The 14,912-nt window shown below is 43.4% G+C and overlaps 1 protein-coding gene across 2 annotated transcripts in view; it reads right to left on the reverse strand.

Annotated features, from left to right (window-relative positions):
* Positions 1-2,381: 2,381 nt before the first annotated feature.
* Positions 2,382-14,912, reverse strand: part of SRC (SRC proto-oncogene, non-receptor tyrosine kinase) — a 131,950-nt gene continuing 119,419 nt past the window's right edge. For both annotated transcript variants that reach the window (XM_082271234.1, XM_082271235.1), the window contains 4 exons: positions 12,041-12,117; positions 8,741-8,894; positions 4,888-5,019; positions 2,382-2,692 (listed from right to left, as the gene is read on the reverse strand). In XM_082271234.1, coding sequence (XP_082127360.1) covers positions 2,484-2,692; positions 4,888-5,019; positions 8,741-8,894; positions 12,041-12,117 — 572 coding nt within the window. In that variant the 3' untranslated portion in view covers positions 2,382-2,483. The remainder of the gene's footprint in view (positions 2,693-4,887; positions 5,020-8,740; positions 8,895-12,040; positions 12,118-14,912) is intronic.

The following is a 14,912-nucleotide window of genomic DNA, read 5'->3' on the forward strand; positions in this document are numbered from 1 at the left end:
TTCCTGCAAAATGAACAAGAGTTAGAATCTCCATTAGTGGAAGGGGTTTTTTGATCTCTATCCGCTTATTAAAGAATACAGGGTTTGTCGTCATCCCAATTTAAATGTGTTTCTGGGTTGGTACCTCAAGCCAAGAATTTGTGTAGGTGGGGACTTTTTAGGCAAGTAATATTATTAATACCGTTTTGTAAAATGAAACAGAAATTTAATATTATAAACTTGTGATACATATATACAGTGTACAACGATATGTTGTGACGGGTTAGAGACCCTTGTGAAAGAGGTGTCAATAGTAGGAATGGGTGACAGGTGTTGATTAAAGTGACTTTACACACGGAGAAAACACTGATAGCTGGTGACAACCACCCTTGAAAAAGGCTCGTCTGAGAGCCGAAACGCGTTGGGAAAAGACGCAGGAGAAATTCTCTAACCGAAGAGAGGATTTCTTCCTAAAAAAAGTCACTTTAATCAACACCTGTCACCCATTCCTACTATTGACACCTCTTTCACAAGGGTCTCTAACCCGTCACAACATATCGTTGTACACTGTATATATGTATCACAAGTTTATAATATTAAATTTCTGTTTCATTTTACAAAACGGTATTAAATAACATTACTTGCCTAAAAAGTCCCCACCTACACAAATTCTTGGCTTGAGGTACCAACCCAGAAACAGAATCTCCATTAGTTGCTATCTGTGCCTTCATGTCCCAAGCGAAGCAAAGGTTCCACGAGCCAGGTCATGGACCGCAATACATGTTTCACAGAAGTGTGTACTCTTCCCAAAGCCTAAAATTAAAAAAAAAAAAGTTTTGGCTGGATTTGGGCCTTATGATGCACAGTGTTCCATCTTCCAATGAAAAAAAAAAAATAGGTTTACCCAAGAATAGATTCAATTTGGTCATCGGAATCACCCACTGGCTTCTTAATCCAGCAGTGTGGTCTGCAGAACTCTAATGGACATGACAATGAAAAAGAAGCTCTCTGATGGATGTTTTAGATCACACAGAAGACACCAGGAGGAGTGAGTACAAGATAATTCATCCCATATATGTCCACCAATAACCAATATATCAGGTATAGAGGTAACACGTAGTTCAGAGTTTTATTGCTCTCCAGTAACCTACTTGACCTTTTTTATGTAAAGATAAATTTAAATTTTGTTTTCTGTACCTTCTGCTGCAAAACCCACTCAAAAGAAAGGGAACATCTATCTATAAGTAAGCAAATATGTAAAAGGATAACTGTGGTTTTGTACAGTAATCCTTTCACTCCCCCCAATACAACCGCACAGTCTTATACCCATCTGTACACAATCATGGCAGATACTCACTGTGCATCCCCATGGGGAGCCATATAGCCACCCCTCAAAGCTCTCTCCGCTGGTCCCATACTTCTCTGTCCATGTGCTGAAAAATGTCATTCATTGCTATGGAAAGGCCATCAAAGCATCCCAATGACAATCATCCTCTCCATAGAAAAATATTTTTTTATTCAGAGAATCAAGACCAGCAATGAGAGTCTACAAAAGGCAACTGTGTAGCTCCCCATGGTCCACAAAGCATGGATTTGGCTTAAGTGGACAAGAGAGTATAAGACTATGGGCTTGTGCTTGAGAGGGGTATCAACTACAGTTATCCTTCAAGGAAGATCTTGACAACTCCTGCAGTGGACGTGATATTACAAATGCAGCTGAGGCCGATAATGGTCATTCTGCAGATCAGGATGCTATAAGGGAACAGTCAGTGTCAGGCCTTGGATAAAGAGTTAGTGATGGTACAAAGAGTATCTGGATACAGTCTAATCTCTTCTTTATAAAAAAAAAGACAAGTCCTCCACATCATGAGGAAGGCAGGTGGGGGTGGAAGACAAGTGGGACTTTGGCCCTCAAGAAGAAGAGGTCTGTAGAGTTCTGGAAGACCCCAAAAACCACCCACAGCTGAACATACAAAACACGGAATTTGCAATAATCCAAAAAGTCTTTAACGTTTTTAACTGCTAGAAGTCCAAGGAAAGAGACGAAGGAGTGGCATTTCCTCCTGAGCAAATGTACAAAGTAGTATTTCTCAGACAAACCGGTGAATTGAGATTGGTCTTCGAGGACAACATACTGACAAGCTAGTTTCTGATTTGTAGATAAAGGGAAAGAAAAAAAAAAAAAAAAGATACGGAGTACTTTATAAAAGGATTCAGCAGGCAACATTTTTTAGGAGCCGCAGAAGATGATCTGGGACCAGAATGCAATGGATATCAGGCAACGTCTCTACTGTGGAAACATGGAGGCAAAACATTACTGAAGGAGAAAGTGGTTCTATTTTTATGTATGGTTACCACGTTGGACCAACATTCCCACTTCAGCCTATAGCTTAATAAGCTTGAAAGCCTGCAGAGGATGTGGAAAGTATTGCATCTGTGTCGGACATCTCAGGGGCTGTGAAACAGTTTGCTAGAGATCACTGTGTAAGCTCCGATTGTCTTCCCTAGAGGTTGTCCCCAGGTTGGTATTGGGGCTCGGTGGCAGTGAAATAGTCTTCTAAGAATGCCTGTAAGTATTCAAACGTTGGCCGCTCTTCTGGGTCTTTTCTCCAACACTGCAACATCAGATCGTGGAGGGATTCGGGGCAGTCAGGAGGGCAGGGCATTCGATACCCACGCTCCACTTGGTCCAGGACCTCTCGGTTTACCATCCCTGTGGGGCGAAGCCAATTAGAAGTAAGAAAAAGCAGATGGACAGGGGGGGTATCCCCTAGTTGCTACAAATGAACATATTAAATATCATAAAAAATATGATAGGACACTGGCACTTTGCCCTTTTCAGGCCAAAGTGACCGTTGTCTGCCAGCAAGTTATATTCACATATCCTTTTCTTTCAAATCATTTGATTTAGCAAGGGTTTTTTTTTACTACTTTTACAAAAAAAAACGAAAAAAAAAAAAAAAACAGAAGAAGAAGATAAAAGATGATAACATAGCACATAAATGTCAAAAGGTGTATACAGAAGAAGCATATGGAAGCAGCATAAAATGCACACAGCATTTACAGTGGGTAAGTATAGTGGAAACACACCTGGACAGTAAGAAAATACATAGTAGCTATTCCACAGGTAAAAGTGTAACAATTACAGAGCAAGAGAAGGGGCAGATTCACCTCTATCTGGTAAACCAAATTGCTTCAAATTTGCATGGGGCGATATGTAGGACTTTCAGACATTTTCATAACATATTTGTTCATTTCTGATATATATTAAATTACAGTGGGGGGGTTTTGCAGACACCCATCGGTAAGCAATTAAAGCGATATTAAAGTCAAGTATTTTTTTTTTAAACAACAAACATGTTATACTTACCTGCTCTGTGCAGTGGTTTTGCACAGAGCAGCCTCAATCCTCAATTCTCCTCAGGTCCCCCACCAGCACTTCTGGCTTCACCTTCCTGCTGAAATCCCCCAGAACAAAACAGCTTGCCCCGCCCCCTCTCTCTTCTCATTGGCTCACTGGCTGTGATTGACAGCATAGGGAGCCAATGGTGAGAGCCGAGACTCTCGTGCACGTCACTGGATCGCAATAGGGATCAAGTATTCAGGGGGGCTGCTGCACACAGACTGTTTCTTACCTTCATGCTCAGAATGCATCAAAGTAAAAAACTTTGAGTTTTTAGAACCACTTATAGGCAATGAAAATAGCTCCTATATTTGAGAGTGATAAATGTGGGTCAAACATATTGGGATCTGCGTATCCTAAAATACATAGCACAGGGCCAGGGGTCAACGTTATACCAGAACGATTATTCCGAGTGAATAGCACCCCTTGTTGGTAATAGTGGAGCTTTGGAAATCTCCAAGGAGTTGTATGCAAGAACCTTGAGAATGGATATAAATTCACCCATCCTTGGGTGGCTGTTGCCCAAATCAACTACAGTGTGAGAGCTGATCCTTGAAAAGGCGAAGTGGCAGTGTCTCTCAAACAGAACTGCACTTTCATTAAAAACACTGCATCTGTACTTGTGACAGCAGTCTCTGAAAAATGGTCTTCATGATGGGTTACCCAGTTCCAGCAATACTGAGTACATCATCCTCCTCCTGTACTGTGAACAATCTGCTCATTCTGCTCTATATAGAGCTGGTCTCCAAACAGTACCTTCCCTTGGAGGCCAGGAAAAGCTTTTTCACAGCAAAGATAAATGCAATCATAGGGCCATGCTGCTGCAAACAGGACCTATCCTCAGTAGGGGTTTGTTCACACCAGAACGCAGTGTGGGAAACCCACGTTCCCTTTGCACTTTCCTCACTGCATTAAAAACACACTAGTTTAGAATTCAAAATGCACAGAATAGGTAGGGAATTTTGATAGCATCGTAAGGGGACAGACAAAAATCCTAGTGTACATGCACACCAACGGGTCGGGCAGCGGGATCTCTTATAACAAACATCCATCCAATCTCCATGGCCCACACTGCGCTGACCCGACACTGCACCGACTTGACAATCCGATCTCCATGCCCCACACTGTGCCGACCCGACAATGAGACAGTCGGCGTGCACGTGAGGGTAGGGAATAGGATTTTCCCATTGTCGGCTCGGCGCAGTGTGTGCCATGGAGATCGGATGTATGTTTGTTATAAGAGATGCCGCTGCCCGACCCGTTGGTGCGCATGCGCCCACTCATGCGCAGTAGGACTTGTGCCTCAGCCCTTACGATGTTATCAAAATTCCCTACCTATTCCGCGCATGCGCAGTAGGACGTGTGACGCGACTACAGCTGGTGAATGACAAACCCGCACCGGAAATGACGTAGGTAGGGAAATCTGATGGGGTAGGGTTTTCTGACAGAACACCGTCACTCTTTCTTCTACATATTTTCTGTAACCAGTCTCATGTCATACTAACCGGGATATGGCACTCTTCCTTTAGTAGTCAGTTCTGTTAGAAGAATTCCAAATGACCAGACATCTGATTTAATAGTGAATCGTCCATACAGGGCAGCTTCTGGAGCAGTCCACTTAATAGGAAACTTGGCACCTAATAGAGAGAAATGAGTACATATATTTACAATGAGATGTTGTAGTTATTGGTAGTTACCTGTCTTATTGGTGTGTTACCTGTAATGTACACAAAAAGAAATGGGGATTATAGACAATCACCTCCGAACCAGTTGCAAAAAGGAAGGCTCAACTCTGGTATTCAACTGCAAAAAACTTTATTGATAGTGCTATCCAGGACAAATAGAAAAACACATGCTAAAAAAATGTAGCAAATGATGTAGACCAGACGACCTGCTGTTGCAGCAAATCCACACAGGCTAACACACACCTGAAATGTATACACAGCGAACTAAAAGCGTGCACTCTCAACACAATGGGGTTGATTTAATAAAACTGGAGACTGCAAAATCTGGTGCAGTTCTGCATAGAAACCAATCAGCTTCCAGTTTTTTTTTTTTTTTTTTTGTCAAAGCTTAATTGAACAAGCTGAAGTTAGAAGCCGATTGGCTACCATGCACAGCTGCATCAGATTTTGCACTCTCCAGTTTTAGAAAATCAACCCCAGTGACTAAAGCCCCGTACACACGTACCGATTGTCGGCCGTAAATATTCGGCCGACGACCGATCGGCCGATTGTAGGCTTGTTAGTATGATGCTTCCGACAGCCGACAGCGCATTTTCGGCGTGCAGGCATTAAAATTTTTGTTGGCCAACACCAGAACGGCCGATTGTTCGCCAGTCAGTACAGATTTCGGCCGACAGACAGCAGATTAGCAAGACTGAGCATGCTCAGAAAAGAAAAAAAAAGACAAGGAAAGTTGACCATCACATGACATCTTTTCTGCAGTCGGCTGTTGTTGGCCGACAAAATTCGTGTGCAGTCTTTTGCAGTTTTCAACAGACACGACAGCCCTGGACAAAAGACGGCCGAATGTTCGGCCGACGATCAGTATGTGTGTACGGGGCTTTATAGGCGCATTAAAATGACCCACGCACTTGGCTTCAGCTAGTCAACGGTTGCCTTCCTCTGTATAAAAGTACTTTTGAATTGAGAAGTTGTCCTCACTTATTTGACAAAATCTGGGGTGGCTGGACATCCAACCCCCTTACTTTTGACTCCTCCGAGCTTACGGGAGTAATAATCCTTGTTGTCCTCCTAACTACTGTATCGAAGCATAAAGGAAAAGGGGGGGGGGAAGGGGGACTTTAAATGAGGTCAATGCTGCATATAATAAATATATATGCAGCTCATCAGATGAAATGAAAGGAGACGATGGTGGCGTAGTGACTTGACAAAACTTGAAAAAGGAGTGCGCATGCCCAGTGGGGCCGTTGCGCATGCTCTGAAACACGTTGTGTTCCCCTTCCGCCCGTTTGGTGACGTCACGCGCTGTCTACGTTGCGGTGCAAACTGGTCCCCGGAAGACACAGATTGCATGCACTCGCCTCGCCTCCAGCCACCATCTCAGCCCCGGCCTTGGATCACAGACATACCGCACTACGCCACCATCGGATCCTTTCATCTGATGAGCTTGTATTTTATTACTCCATGTAAGTGTGCTTTGTTGAGTTTTAATAAATACTACTGCACTTAGAGGCGCTCTTCCTGTCTCTCCTTTTACTGCTGGCAGGTATAGCCACCGGTTGGATTCTGCTGAAAATGCCGAATTTTGATATGTCTATGGCCAGCTTAAGTGACTAATGAAATACAGACAACTACTAGAGGAAGAAATACAATACTATATGTGTAAACCAATCACTGCACTATTGTACAGCAAGCATAAAAACAGGAAAATCACATTCACATTTCTTTATCTGGCCGGGTAGTGCAGCCTCCTAGGCTACTATGGGGCTCTACTGCGTAGGCAAAACCAGGAGACAGAGGACATGTGGTGCGGGATGTGAAAAATTTCCCATTCCTGTTGGATTGGATTGAGGTAAAGTATATCTCTGTGGAGAAGGGGGAATGATTAGGTCACCTACCAGGATAACTGCACTTTGCCTGAAAGTGGAAATTTCCCTTAAGAGATCCTGTGAGGACAGTAATCTAGAGAATCTGGTCAGTTGTTCATATGAATACCAGTTCCAGTGCTATCATTTCTTGGCAGAGACTTAACAAGCTAGCGTTTTGCTGACCTGGAAAAAGTCTGCTGGAAAATAATTCAAACATTTCAGACTTCACCAGTTGCATGCTTTTTCAATGGCCCAAAATCGGAAAGCAGGCTTACCCCCTAGGGCACAGGTGTCAAACACAAGGCCCGCGGGCTGAATGCGGCCCCCCAGGCCATTTCATGTGGCGCTCACTCCTCTCCTGAAGCTGCGGCACCCCCCTTGTCTCTGTCCCCACCTTGTCTCTGTAGCCGGCAGCAGAGAGGACAGAACTCCTTTGCCAGATCCTGCACTCCTCTGTGCAGCTGCAGAAAGGCACCCTCCCCCAATTTCTCAGCATTTCGCAGCAGAGAGGAGGGCAGAACTCCTCCTACAGATCCTACACCTCTCTGTGCAGCCGCAACACCACCTTGCCTTTGTTTTCCCTGGTCTCAGCAGACTCTGGAAGCCTACTCCAGCCCTCCTCTGGTTCTCCAGACCCTGCACTTCTTCCCAGATCCACCCGCATCTTTTTCCGGGCAGCAGCACAAGGTAAGGGAGTGCATTGTGATGTAAGGAAGGGTGGGTGACTCTTGACTTCTAAAGCTGGGGGCGGTTCTTGACATCTCGTGTAAGGGGGCATGGGGTGCTCTGGACATACAAGCAGCCCTTTGAGGGCAACCATAATGCTGATGCGGCCCGCGGTTAAATTGAGTTTCACACCCCTGTACCTTTAAAAGCCACGTCGACCCCCCTACACTCTTTCCTCCTCTGTTGCTGTCCTGTATCGGCTTGGGTCAAAGCTTAGAGGGAGTAGTGAAATCATTCTAGGTTATGTGACAAGCATTGGGCCTAGAGATTTGCTGCTTTGCCTGGGCATTGCATGGTTTCACTGGAAGCACCGAGTATTATGCAGCAGCAGGCGGTGGGCCTTACACAAGTCCTCTCAGGTCACCCTGACTGGACAAGGTGACAGGGTCTCCTAAATGCACAGATTCCATTAATAATGCAAAAGATTTGCACACTAATGGCACTTTTCCACTGCAAGTACCGGCTCGGCTCCCCTCGGCACTGCTTGGCCCAGCTCGGCTCACTTTGCTTTTCCACTGCGTGGTACGAGTTGGCACCTTTCAGCACTGTATTGGCTCTACTCGGCTCTGTTTGCTTTTCCATTAAGTAGTAAGTGGGTGGGATTACAACGATTCTCTGACCAATCAGTGGCTAGTAGTGACAAACAATCAATGCTGCATGCAAAGGATTGTGGGATATGGTATTGGTACGGCCTGCTTGGAACCCCAACCGAGGTGGTACTGTTTAAGCGAGCCGTACCATGTAGTGGAAAAGCGCCGCCGTACCGAACCGTTCTAACACGTACCATGCGGTACCATCCAGTGGAAAAGCGCCAAACCAAGCCAAACCGATCTGTACCATGCAGTGGAAAAGCGCCATGAAAGTAGCCTAGAGTTTCACTTTAAGAAAGGAGGATACATGGTGTTTTTGTAAATCTAGTTTAGAACGCTGTGTAAACAGAAAAACAGCGGGTACAGCATAATAATATGGAGCAGCCGCATACTAAAGATAAACAAGCCCCAGTATATAATTAAGTGGCATATGTGTATAATTATCAGCAGACCGCTGTGTGGATGGTGATTCAGAGATTGTGGACATACCTTGTCTTGCTGTGTATTCATTATCTTCTATCAGACGAGCCAGTCCAAAGTCGGCTACCTTACATACCAGGTTCTCTCCTACGAGGATGTTGGCAGCCCGGAGATCACGATGGACGTAGTTCATCCGCTCTACATAAGCCATTCCAGAGGAAATCTACCATAAAAGAAATCCGGATGACTTGTACATTGAAGCTATTTTTGAAAAGCGCAGACTATTCTAACTGAAAACGTCACACTGAGAGGGCAAACCGGCTGTCTAATTCACCCCACATTAACCCTTTAAAATAAATGTAACCACTTCCTTACTGCTGGACGTCATATGACGTCCTGGGATTTAAGTGGGGATATCTGAATGATGCCTGCAGCTACTCGCATCATTCAGATATCTTTTTTTTTCAGCCGGCGATTCCCTTCACCATAGGAACAATCATAGCGGGTCATTCTTACAGGTGGCGGGAGGGGACATCCCCTCCCCCCCCCCTCCCATCCGATGCTTCTACCGGCTCATCCTTGCGATCGGTGAGCCGGAGAAGGAATCGGCCGCTGGTGGAAGTACATCATAGTGACTGTGAGGACCAGATGGTCCCCAGCAGTCTCTATGAATCTCCGAGGCCCGGGCGCGACGCGATGACGTCACGCCCGACCTGGCAGTTTTCAATACCGCACTGATCTCGTCTAAATAGACGAGATCGTTTTTTTTTTTTTTTTTAATTTCAGGTTTTCTAGCCGGTAGGAGAGAGGTTACTGACCCCAAATCTCCCCATAAAGAGAACCTGTCATTCACTATTCCTATTACAAGGGATGTTTACATTCCTTGTAATAGGAATAAAAGTGATTTAAAAAAATTAAAAGGGAAAGTGTAAAAAAAAAAAAAAAAATGTGAAGTGCCCCTGTCCCTGCGAACGCAAGCGTTCATCGCGGCCACATATGTAAACGGAAATCAATCCATACATGTGAGGTATCACTGCGAACCTTAGAGCGAGAGCAACAATTCTAGCTCAAGGCCTCCACTGTAACTCTGAACTGGTAACCAGTAAAAAAAATTGAAAGCGTCACCTATAGATATATTTTAAGTACCGAAGTTTGGCGTCATTCCACGAGTGTGCGCAATTTTAAAGTGTGACATGTTAGGTATCTATTTACTCGGCGTAACATCATCTTTCACAATATACAAACAAATTGGGCTAACTTTAGTGTTTTGTTTTTTTTTTTAAATTCATAAAACAGATTTTTTTTCCCCAAAAAAAAAAAACACGTTTGAAATTTTTTTCCACAAATACCGTGTGACATAAAAAGTTGCCGCAATTTTATTCCCTATGGTCTCTGCTAAAAAAAAACAAAAAAAACATAGAATGTTTGGGGGTTCCGAGTAATTTTCTAGCAAAAAACTGATGATTTTTACATGTAGGAGCGTAGTGCCAGAAATCGCCCGGTATCGAAGTGGTTAAAGCCCAACACCGGGCACTGCATGGGTTAACTGCTTGTTTTGTCCAGGGGCCAACAGAAAGCTTATTGCAGGAGTTACAGGGACTTGTCTTCTGCAGGTAGGATCAGAGGATTAGGCAAGTGTATCTCCCTTCTCCAATCCCCTAGGCAAAAACGACCAGGCAACCCTTGCAGTGCAAACACAGCCCCACTGCAAGGGAAAACTTTTTTTGCCCACAGTTGGGCTTTAAAATTGAACACCTGGCAAACCCCTGAATACACAGAATTGCATTCTTTCTAAGGATTTGGAATTTTGTTCATTCAAATTTACACAGAACCGCACAGACCGGGTTGGTGATTGGATCTGCTGTAGTTAAATAAAATAAACTTGGTCACCCCTATCCACAGCATGTGACTGGATAGGGACATCATAGGACATCCTCCAGGATGGGGCTGCGCTGCGGCGGGATCTGTCATTGGCTGTGTCCATCCGACACAGCTGATGACTGATCAGTGTACCGGTTCGCTGCCGGTACCATGTGATCACTGTGAACAATCAGAGTAGATCACATGACAGTTGTAAACAATGGAGGCTTCCTTTCATGCAATCCATTGTGTACAATTGTGTTGCTAGCTGTGATTGGTCACACTAATCACATGGTACAGACAGGGCCAATCACAGCCCATCTGTACAATGTAATTACATGCGACCAATCACAGCTAATCACAACAAAACACATTAGGTGCCGGTTCACATTTGAACGCTGCGAATATGCAGCGTGATCCCACATCGTATCCACACCTCTGGCAGTTCACACTGCCATATGCGATACGCCGGGGGTGTTAATTAAAAGTTAACGACACCCCCAGTTGTGATCGCATATCGCAGTGCGATCTGCAAGTTCGCACAGATTTGGATTGCAATAGTGTGAAAAGCCTCATGTGCGAGTTTATTGCGGATGCGGTGCGAATTCAGCCAAAGTGTATGGCTGAAATTCGCACCGCATATGAGATCGCATTTAATTTAGGAGCAGTGCCCTCCGAATTACATGCGATCTCCGCAATCGCACAAATGTGAACTGGGGCTGAATGAATCCGTTTCATTCAGTAAAAATGGATGCTTATAACAGTAAAATTCACTGGTATAAACAATCATAATGTGTAAAAAAAAAATCCTGATCACTTCCCCAGAGAAGCACAGTGTTACTATAACACTACTACACTGGTGACAGAATGTAAAAAAAAAAAAAAAAAAAAAAAAAAAACTTTTTTTAAATTAAAAAAAAAAAAAAAAAAAAATAATTGTAACAAAAAAATTACAACTTCAAAAAACTCGCCATGCCTCTTACTAAATACCTTGGACTATCTACTTTTCAAAAAAGAGAACATTGGGGGATATTTGTACTGTTCTGGTGTTTTCAGGGCTCAAGAAATGAGATAGGCCATTAGTACATCAGAGGATTTTCAGATATTTGCTGTAGTTTGTGGACTAACTTTCCTACAAACTAAATAATTTAAAGTGATTTGGGTTATTTTCACCCAAAAAAAATTTAGCAGAATACATTTTTTGCCTAAAATTATGAAGATAGATTTGAAAATTTAAAAACAGAAACAAAGAAAAACGTGTTTTTTTTTTCCAACATTTTTGGCCTTTTTCCATTTATTTAGGAAAAAAACCCAATGGTGATTAAATACCACCAAAAGAAAGCTCTATTTGTGTGAAAAAAAGATAAAATTTCTTATGGGTACAGCTTTGCATGGCCACGCAATTGTCATTCACAGTGCGACAGCACTGAAAGCTGAAAATTGGCCTGGGCAGGAAGGGGGTGAAAATACCTGGCATTGAAGTGGTTAAATAAAGGTAAACAGACGTACCTGTGCAGCCATATCTACAAGCTGTGGAAGTCGGAGGTAGCTGCCCATATCACTTTTTAGAAAGTCCAAGAGACTGCCTGTGCGGGGAAACAGAAGAAGACACTGATGATGAAAGGCAAACATACAAATGCCTGGGTCCCACCGGTGCCTTTAGATTACTCAAATACTCAAAGATACAGATTTGTAGGTGTAAAAAACAAAAAAAAAATCTAGTAACAAGCAAAACCAATCAATCAATCGGTGAGGTATACATACTTTTCTGCAAGCTTGCTAAAAACAGGGAGCTCTACAGTGAAGATTTCCTATGCTGCAGGGAACATCTAGAAGTGTTTATTGTGCCTAAGCAGTACCCTGGAAAAATTGGATTTTTGACTTACCGTAAAATCAATTTCTCTGATATTCATTGACAGACAGAGCTCCCGATCTTCTTAACCATTGGGTTATACTGCCTCCTACAGGAGTAGGACATTAGGCAGATAAAAAGTCTGGCTATACCTATGGGCAGTCTCAGGGGGTAACTCCCTCTCTTTGCTATAGGTACTCAGTTTTGTTACAAGCAGTGTCAGAAGAGTTACAACTCCACAGAGGGGTGGGTGCTGTGTCCTTCAATGAACATCCGAGAAATGGATTTTACGGTAAGTCAAAAATCCCATTTTCTCCTTCGTACACAGCTCCTGATATTCCTAACCATTGGGAAGTCCCAAAGCAGTGTTAAAAAAGAGGGGTGGGAACAGCAAAAAAGAAACTCCCAAGGCTAACTATAGCCAACCAGGTAAACAGGAGCTCAACCAAAACAACTGGAGCCCACCTGAAAAAAAAAACAATACACCCACAAAGAGGACCAGGTCCTCTAAACAGCGGTGGATAAATGATCACCATAATAATTGCTTGTAGACATCACAGGAACAATTCGGAGAAAAAAAGCTAGCTAAAAAAGGAATTATCTAAAAAAGCTTGCCAGGACCAGAGATCCCAGCAAGGAACTTGGGTCCTTACTCCTGACTAGGCAGAAAAAAAACTGACATCCTATAGCAGGGAGAGAGAGGATATACCCCCTGGGACTGCCCATAGGTGTAGCCAGAACTTTTTTTCTGCCTAGGGTCCTACTCCTGTAGGGGGCAGTAATACCCTACGGATATCAAGATATGGATTCTGCGTCTGTCAATGAGCGAGAGAGAAAAAACAATACACCCTCAAAGAGGACTAGGTCCTCTAAACAGCGGTGAAGAAATGATCACCATAGGGATGCATTGATTTTTTTTTCTCCCTGAGAGTTTTGGAGTACGGGGGCCTAAAAATACATTGGCTGTTTAACTTTCCGCCCCCCCCCGATATGAACCAATGAAGGCTTGTTTGGATTCCATGACCATTGGTTTGGCACCCATTACACCTTTTATCTTTGGATCTCTGTTAGCAGCACCCTGATTCATGAGAGCAGCCTTGCCAGAGCTGGGGAAGCTATACACACTGGATTGACTTTTCACAATCTTGAGATATACAGCGAGTAAAATAAGTATTGAACACGTCACCATTTTTCTAGGTAAATGTATTTATAAAAAGTACTATTGACATGAAATTTTCACCACATGTCCGTAATAACCCATACGTACAAAGAAAACAAATAGGTTCAGAAATTAGGTGTAATAAAATAGAATTACACAGGGAAAACGTATTCAACACACGAAGAAAGGGAGGTGTAAAAAGGCATGGAAAGCCAAGACATCAGCTGAAATCTATTGATAATTGGAAAGCAATCCTGCCCCTTGTCAGTGCAAATTATGGTTGTAGTATGGTTGCTTTCAAAAGACTCTTGGACGTAGATCTCAATGATCAGAACATTCAGAGGTATGAGAGAAGATTACGGCCACACACACCTACACAGGTTGAACTGGATGGACTATTGTCTTTATTCAACCTCAACTACTATGTAACTATCAGCTGGTTCAGTCTCAACTGATGGCCTAAAAAAGGTGTCTCATTACCAAGGTTTCACACAAGAAACATCTCATGATGGGTAAAAGCAAAGAGCGCTCTCAAGACCTTCGCAACCTCATTGTTGCAAAACATACTGATGCCATTGGTTACAGAAGGATTTCTAAACTTCTGAATGTTCCAGTGAGCACTGCTGGGGCCATAAGTCGTAAGTGGAAAGAACATAATTTCACCAAAAACCAGCCACGACCAGGTGCTTCTTGCAGGATTTCTGAGAGGAGTGAAAAGAATCAGAAGGGTTGTCCAAGAGCCAAGGACCACTTGTGAAGACCTTCAGAAACCTCAGAAAGACCTGGAATTAGCAGGTACAATTGTATGAAAAAAAAAAACCCAAGAAGTAATGCACTCAACCGCCATGGCCTGTAAGCACGCTCACCGCGCAGGACTCCATTGCTGAAGAAAAAGCATGTTGAAGCCCGTTTAAAATTTGATGCACAACTGTGAAATACTGGGAGAATATAGTCTGGTCAGATGGGACCAAAATTAAACTCTTTGGATGCCATAACACACGTTTGGAGGTCAAGTGGCACTGAACATTACAACAAAAACACCCCCATACCAACAGTGAGGTTTGGAGGTGGGAACATCATGGTGTGGGGCTGTTTTGCAGCATACGGTACTGGCAAACTTCATGTCATTGAAGATGAATGGAAAATTGTTCCAAGACATTCTTGATAAACTTCTGCTGCCATCTATCAGGATGATGAAGGTGAAACGAGGGTGGACATTTCAGCAAGACAATGATCCCAAACACAAAGCCAAGGAAACTCTCAATTGGTTTTAAGGAAAGAAAATAAAGCTGCTAGAATGGCCCAGCCAATCACCTGACTTATATCCAATAGAAAATCGACGGAAAGAACTAAAGATTAACCACTTGCCG

Source organism: Pelophylax lessonae (assembly GCF_965119305.1).
Source record: "Pelophylax lessonae genome assembly, chromosome: 11".
Lineage (NCBI taxonomy): Eukaryota > Metazoa > Chordata > Amphibia > Anura > Ranidae > Pelophylax > Pelophylax lessonae.